Source organism: Austrofundulus limnaeus, unplaced genomic scaffold, assembly GCF_001266775.1.
Source record: "Austrofundulus limnaeus strain Quisiro unplaced genomic scaffold, Austrofundulus_limnaeus-1.0 Scaffold49, whole genome shotgun sequence".
In the NCBI taxonomy this organism is placed as follows: Eukaryota; Metazoa; Chordata; class Actinopteri; order Cyprinodontiformes; family Rivulidae; genus Austrofundulus; species Austrofundulus limnaeus.
The window spans coordinates 2,327,256-2,335,473 of record NW_013952451.1 but is presented as its reverse complement, the minus strand read 5'-3'; the positions used below and the strand labels follow the sequence as shown (position 1 = coordinate 2,335,473).

General features: G+C 40.4%; 1 protein-coding gene across 4 annotated transcripts in view; it reads left to right on the top strand.

The window, feature by feature from the left end:
- LOC106517523 (phosphatidylinositol 4-phosphate 5-kinase type-1 beta) overlaps nt 1-8,138 on the top strand; it is a gene marked incomplete at its 3' end in the record, with an annotated part of 30,881 nt that extends 22,743 nt beyond the window's left edge. For all 4 annotated transcript variants that reach the window (XM_014008408.1, XM_014008409.1, XM_014008411.1 and 1 more), the window contains 3 exon segments: nt 1,960-2,112; nt 4,377-4,676; nt 7,936-8,138. In XM_014008408.1, coding sequence (XP_013863862.1) covers nt 1,960-2,112; nt 4,377-4,676; nt 7,936-8,138 — 656 coding nt within the window.
- Nucleotides 8,139-8,218: the final 80 nt, after the last annotated feature.

Genomic DNA, 8,218 nt, shown 5'->3' with positions numbered 1-8,218 from the left:
TACCTTTATCTGTCTAAAATAGATAGAAAGACAGACATTTATCTCCAAAAGAAGACCTAAAGTCCTGTGAGATTTATTTCTTTTGAACCCCTTCTAGGGTGTTAGCCTTTCTCTTCTCTGCTGGTATAATTCCATTACAGATGCTGTTTCTTAGCTGATTTTCAGGCTGGGGTTTCTGCTCACTGTGAGAGAATAAAGTTGATGGAAAGGCTGTTAAAATGAGGAGTGACAAGATCTCATGGTGGTAATTATAATCGGCACAAAGCTAAATGAAATCTACTAAKAGTTCTGTTATTTAGCCAAAAAAAAAACAAACTCTTTTGCTTTTTCGTGTTGAGACATACATCCATTATCTTTACTCGCTCCTTCTTTTCTGGGTCTCAGGGTCACTGGTGTCTGTGTCCTACAGAGGCAGGTTCTCAATCACATTGCATAAGTCCCAAACCATGATACCACCATCGAATTGTTTTACAGCGAAGAGATTTTTCTGATTTAAAACAGCATGAGTCTGATTGAGATGTTCGTATAATTGATTTTAAGTTGATTAAATCTTCATTATGTACTCATGAACGTAAATGCCAGTGAACGCAGATGAGGCCTTTTGAATCTAGAAAGTACCCTGGGATTCTTCATGAACTTGTGAACTATTAGACATGTTTTTTCCTTGAAATATTGAGTGATGGCACTCTACATTACTTCCTGTTCTCAGCCGGTCTAACTCTGGATTGGTACAGTGAGAACTTTTCTAACTTGTCTTTTGAACAAACCCACTCACGTTCAGTTGTTATATGAAATCATCTCATTTTAAATAATTCAGAACACTTTTCTTAAGTTCAGTTCAGTTGTCTTTGTTTGCCTATTAGAAAATCAGACTATTGCGCAACAATGAAGCAAAAGCTTTCAGTGTTTTCAGCTCTTCTGAATGCTTTGTTCTCAGAACAGAATTAGACTTTGCGTTGATCCTGTTATGAYGCCGTTTTCCTTTTCCCCACCTGCCCCTACAAGCCTTTCATAAACCCAAGCCAGCTGTACTCTTGATTCTGGATGCCAAATTTGTTCCTGCACAGGTAAAAAAAAAATACAAAAGGTACAACTTCAAGGCAGCGGAGCAATGATTTTGCTCAGTGCAGCAGCGGAGAGAGAGTTTGTGCTCGAGTTGTTGAATTCATTCAGGCATAGGCCACACAGTCTGATCAAAATGGAGCACGTGTTCGTGTAAAAATACAATAAACTGCAGCGGTGTTTATGTAAAAAAAAAACCTGCAGCTTGTCATCAGTTGGAGCGTCTCAGGAGGGAAGGAGCAGATGCCTTCAGTGGTTCCTCTCTCCTCCAAATGGTTCATAACGCAACAGTTAACATCTAAAGCTGCTCTCAGACTCGTCCTCACACTCCGAGGCCACTTTTGGATGAAGGCTTTTCCATCTGCTGCGTGTATATTTTATGCGTAAGTGCTCTGATTATCACCAGCWGAGGAGCTAATGTTTTCATGCTCGCTGTCTATTGGGTGTCGTCCCTTAACAGCCAGGTCCAAAGGTCCAGAGATACCAGTGAGGTTTGGTGAGATGGTAACACTGCAACGCTTCTGAAGGTGTAGCAGAACGTGTATCACCCATTTCATGCCAGAGCTTTATACTAAAATTGTCTTTGTATTGAAAAACAACAGAGATGTAGCTGTTTTGGTCTAGACTAGAAAGGAATGTTGTATACCATCTAATCTAAACACACACTTGTCATTTTCCTAAGCTCAATAAAAATTTACCACAGTTAAACAGTCAAAACATGTTTGGTTTAGTCTCTTTTTTTTCCATTTCCATATAAATTTTTATAGTGCTTTTCTCTCTAAGTCCCCGTGTTTGAAAGGAGCTATTGTTTAATTACACAGCACATGTTTTCCAGTCCGACGCACGTTACATGTGTAACAGGGAACTGATTTTGTTTGTGCATCTCTTTTCCACCAGTACTCCCTCGTAAACGAGCCCCTGATCGAGCTGACCAACCCGGGCGCCAGCGGCTCGCTCTTCTACCTGACCAGCGACGACGAGTTCATCATTAAAACTGTGCAGCACAAAGAGGCCAAGTTCCTGCAGAGGCTGCTGCCTGGATACTACATGGTGAGAACCCTGAGGCTTTGTCTCTTCTTTATTTTGTTGTATGTGTATGCATACAGCTGGTTTTACCTCCAAATTTAACAGAATCTTCATTTAATTGGAATCATAAAATTGTTTTCCTGTATTATTGCTCTGCAAACACTAAACTGAACTGAATTCAACTGAGTGTCTGAGGCCATTAGTGAGATATATTTGCATAATTAGAGGTGTGTAATATTAATGATGTGTACAGGTGCATTTAATTAACTCGGGCAGCAGCAGGCATGGGCAGCAAGCACGCCCAAGTTAACAGAGGCTATGGGATGTACATCAAACTTGTCTCAGCCTYGCGTAGCATGCAGTTTTTTGTGCTCTATGCATTTACAGTGCTTGTTGTTTGTTTAAGACAACAATATCTACAAGGGAAAAACAACCATGTTCACTCCTCAGTCATGGAGTGCCAACATGTTCTTTATGCTAAGGTACTTAAGAATGGATGTGCTGCAATTAATCCAAAGRTGGATGAGAGGAAAAGAAATAGACCTTATTTAGGAGAACTTGATCTGTTAGTAGTGCTACTACTTGCCGGGGATATAGAACTGAATCCCGGTCCACAGTTTGTGGCACATACGTCACCATCGGCTCCCATAAACAGCTCTCAGCTGCCTGTTTTTTGTAGCAGTCTCATTAGCCATTAATGTTATTGTGTATTATATGCAATGCCATTTACATGATAAATAAAATGGATGAAAAATGAATGAATAAAAAACTGACTAATTATAATTTGTCTTCAAGGGCACTGCAGTGGATAGGATCTTATCTCAGTGACCGTGTCCAGTGTKTAAGAGTCAATAACAAGTTAACGTCTAAAATTAATAACATGGGCGTCCCACAGGGGTCTGTTCTTGGGYCATTGTTGTTTGCACTCYACATAAATAATYTCCCCTCAGTATGTGGTGATGTGGACATACAGATGTATGCRGATGATACTGTGATTTATGTGCATGGAAATTATGTGACCACAGTAGCTAATAAATTAACTACTTATGGTAAAAGTCACAGACTGGTTAACTTCAGCCTCGCTCACACTGATTGTGAATAAAAAAGTGGCAATTATAAACAAATCAAAGTAGTAGAGGAATTTAAATATTTAGGACTTGTTTTGGACTCAACTTTTACTTTAAAAAGTCATATTAGAAACCCTTTTAATATTTTAAAATATAATTTATCGGTTTTTAGGCACATTCGAAATACACTGACTCATGAAAAACTCAGCAAAAACTTTCTTGGAGGCAATGATAATTTCTCACATTAATTATTGTATTACATGCTGGTCACTAGCAAATGAGTCAACAACTAAACCTCTAAGATCTCTATATAACCAAGCAGTAAAAGTGTTAGATAAAAARCCTTTGAGACACCATCATTGTCATATATTAGGAAAATATAAAATGTTAAACTTTAATAATTTATTTGTGTATTCCAATATGCAGCTTATTTTTAAAATCGTGAATAACACTGCTCCTTCACCACTAAAACATTTTGTCCAACTCTGTTTTGAACTTAAAACCAGGAACAGCAGGTCAGTGAATAGTAAAGATTATAGAAAACCCAAATGTAGCTCAGTATTTGCACAGWCAGCCATTTCATTTAAAGACATCACAGAATGGAATAAGCTTCCAGTAAATCTTAAACTTTATACTGACCTGAAAGACTTTACTTATAATGTTAGGAAAGTGCTATTGGAAAACCAGCAGTCTGCACTGAAATATTTTAATTGTAATCCTTGCATTAGTGATTACTRAGAAAAAGTTTAGCATGTAGAACTGTTTTTGCTGATGTACTTTATGATTGTGTRTAGAGATTGTAATTAGAATTGATTGTTATTGTCTTTTATGACTTTGTACAGTAATTGTGTTTAGAACGTTTATGGATTATTGCTGTATGTTTTGAWTTTAGATTGTATTTTGTTGTACAGGGACTACAGATGAAACTTWAGCTAAATCTGGTGCAAAGCATCTCTTTAATGTTTTATTTGCACATTTTCCCTGCTTTAAATAAAGGAATTCTAAAAAAAAGGTTTAAATACCTAAATGGTTTCTGTTCGGGGAAAAAAAAAATCCTAATTATGCAACCTTAATAAATATAAATGTGGTTCCGTGGAAATAAAAACCTGGAAACGGAACTAAAAATYAAATCTACAAAATGTGAAAAGGCTGTTCCAGGTTTGTAAAATGGCTCATAATAAATTTGAATCTGACCTTGTGTGTGTGTGTTTTATTTCACAGAACCTGAACCAGAATCCACGCACGCTCCTGCCAAAGTTTTACGGCCTGTACTGCATCCAGTCGGGCGGCATCAACATCCGCCTGGTGGTGATGAACAACGTGCTGCCGCGCTCCCTCAAAATGCACTACAAATACGACCTGAAGGGCTCCACCTACAAGAGGCGAGCATCCAGGAAAGAGCGGGAGAAAGCCTGTCCGACGTACAAAGACCTGGACTTCCAGGACATGCACGAGGAGGGGCTTTACTTTGACACCGAGATGTACAACAACCTGATGAAGACCCTGCARAGAGACTGTCGGGTAAGATGCTTTTTGCAGCAGGCAGATCCAGAGCTTCTGGTGATATTATTATTGTGAGTGGATGAGAAGGAGTGAAAGAGCTGATTGGTGCCACTGGGACAGGAATTAGAGACAATGCAGAGCAGGTTTGTTCAGTTTAGCCCAACGGGTAACTCGAAACTAATCGTATCTTGAAGCTGCGCACAAAGTGACGAGGTTTGTTGTTGCGTTTAATTATTTAGTTGTAGCTCCCGTTAATCTGAAACACCCCGAAAGGAAACATCTGTAAACCTGTTTGAACAGCTGTTGCTTTCCCGTCATTTAGATCAAACTGTTTCTCCTTCACAATATTTTAGGAACTTGTGATGTTGGGTCGGTGTGAGAATACCATAAACTAAAAAAAAAATAAAAAACTCTCAAATATCACGTCTTCAGGTTTATGCCCCTTCTCATCATCATTAACTAAAACCTGCTCAAAGTTTTTAATGTTACCTTAAGCAGACTGAGGCTAGATTGAYGTCTACTTTTTGCCAAGTCACTGCCTTCTTAATGTTTACCCTGATTTTTGACACGCAAGCTTCAGTCTCTCAGTCATGCTCCCTTCTTCCCTGTCACACYGTGTGAGCCACGTTTTGTGTGTATAAAATATGTGGAGCTGTATCTGTGTGYTTTCTGTTTAGCAGCAGCTGTTAGAGCGTCAGCACTGTGCAGTTTGTTATTGTCACGGCTTCCTGCACTCGCCTCCTAAGCGGGAAGCAAAGTGCCCTCTAAGCAAAAAARRAAAAAAAAACCCTCTGTTCATTTCCATGAGTAAGCAGCTAACCCTGTCACCCCAGGAGGGGTCCGAAACACCAGGGACRGGTCGTCAGAAGCCAAGCAACAGGGAATCAAAGGGGTGGCAGTAAGGAGGAGAGGTGTAGTTTTAGTAATACAAGGTCTGAATTGATTCCCGACATTGTTTTTTTTAAAGCTTGAAGGCTCTGATCTTTGTTTTAGAGACATTCTGGAGGTCAGCGTTAAGCTGGACAGAGAGTATTGACAATAAGAGACAAAAACCTTTTCCACTACATGATGGGATGCTTATAGGAAAATGCAGGCTGTGCCCTCTTCCCTTTTAAGTCTCCTCTCTCCATCACTCCGCAGCTCCCCTGATACTCCACAAATGCCAAAGCAGCATTAAGCATTAATAATTAATGTTGCACRAGCAGAGGGAGCAAACAGAGGAGGCTTATTGTAAGGCTGAGTGTGTTTGTGTGTATCAGCCAGTTGCGATTTGTAACTATTGCATTACATTGAGGCGAACACTGCAGAGGTGGTGATGCGGATGCTGATATCGAAACGTTCAGAGGTGTTGTAACAACTGGTAGGTTTGAAAAATGAGTCTTTTTTTAAGACAGGAAATCTGGAATTTCAGAAGCCTTCCACAGCTAATCGAGATTATTCACAGAGCTTTATTATGTATTTATGTCAATCTATAAGGAACATAACATTGGATGGGTCACCAGGACATACAGGTGTATAGATTTGTGTATCGTCTGCATAACAGTGAAATGAAATGTACTTAGCACAAAAAGGAAATTTGTGTTTGGTGGATTGTTTATTTTTTGTAACAGTGCTTCTTGACATAAATCTTATACCACTAGGAAGMCTTTTAATTTCCCTTTTAAATGATGCCACATTTGTAAGGAACATGCATTTGTGGGATGAGCAGTAGAGCTGAGTATGTGGGTTGCGCACATGAAAAATTTGCCTAATCTTTGCCAAACCGCTTATTTTACTGTTGCTATTGACACTCCTGGTACCCCCAGGTGCTGCCAATCAGGAGCCCGCTTTAAGATTTACTGCCAAGAAGCATTGTTACAACAAAGAAATAATCTACCAAACATAAATTTCCTTACTTTTTGTTCTAAGTTTATATTTGCAGAATAAAGCCCAAGAGAAAATTGCATGGCCCCAAGATGGATTTTAGAGGAACTCTGCAGCTAACAGGAGCTGCTGAGGAAAAGACATTTCCCATTTCAACAGAGAAAAATCTATCAGATAAATACAAAGTGAACCATTGATGAACAATATCCTGAATCCCAACATGATCTTGGACATTTTGAAGGATAGAGTGGTCAACTGCATCAAAAGCTGCACTAAGATCAAATAAAACCAAACCAGAAATAGCTTTTCCACAACTTTACACCAGAGTGGAGCAGTTTTATATCTGCTGTGGAGGTGTAATTGTTCACCGGGGGGGAAAGCCGGGGCCCCCGACGTACAGTAATGACTTTCTGTGGGCAGCGTGGTGTGTGAGGCTCTGCTGTTTGAATAGGCTGGGGGAGTTCTGGTGAGGGGATGCAAATTGTTGATGTGGAAAAGGCAAAGCGCGGACAAAAGGCTGAGTGTTCCGTTTGAGTCGGCCCACCAGGCGTTCAGCGCGGTCTCGTATGTCTGTCTTGTGTTTGTGTGTCCGTCTGAGCTCAACCAACGTCATCCGCCTCTCACCTGACGAAACAGGGAAGTTTGATTAGGCTTCTTGTCAAACGCTACAGCTGATTTTACCCTGCCGTTTGGTGCCAGAGAGCAAGCAAAGGCTCATTTCCTGTGGTGTCCTCCATGCTGTCTGAGCTTGCACACTTGTGCAAATCATCTTTATGTTGAGACTACTTCACTTTATGCCATGTTTATTCCTTTGAGCTAATCAGGAATTGCAAGTGTTCTTCTTTAACTGGACTTTTACTTCAGTGAGTTTTGACTTTGAGGCCTGTCTCTTTCAATAGATTAATATTTTAGTTTTGATCTGGAGTTAGGAAGTTTTGACCCATTCAACATAAAAGGGATATTAAGCAGGGTTATGTTCACATTTGTGTTTACTCAAGAGATATTAACCAGAACAAAAGTTTTCTTCTTCCAAGTCTGGGTCACRAACTAGGGCTGCCTGCATGGTTTTATTGACCCTGATCCCATTCCACTGCCTTTGTAGAGAACTAAGAGATGTTAAGTCACAAGAGTCTCAGGGCAAAAAAAAAAAGCTTCTCAAACAGGTCAATGTGTAACACTCAGCTCCGTGTGAAGAAACACCTTGTTTGTTTAGCTCTGAACTGCTCCAAACAGAGATTTCCTTCTGCTGACCACCACCTTGGCAATGAATTTGGGGTTTGGGGGGATGACGAAAGTGTTTTGATTGGGAAAAAAAACATTTAATACTAAGAGAAGAAGAATAAAAGCCTGTTTATTTTTAATATAGTCCAGGTATTTCTCATAAAAGTTTATTTTTTAATATATGCTGAAATAGGTGCTGGAAAGTTTTAAGATCATGGACTACAGTCTGCTGCTGGGTGTGCACGTCCTGGACCAGAGCCACAGGGAGGGGGCCGAGTCGGGCCAGGCTGGGGGTGACTGCCGGAGACCCATAGGTCAGAGGGTGCTTTACTCCACCGCCATGGAGTCCATCCAAGGAGACGGCAAGGCCGCCGAAGCTGTCACCACTGACGACACGTGAGTTTGTTCAGCTGTGGGAAGAGGGGGGGCACACACACACACACACACACACACACACACACACACACACACACACA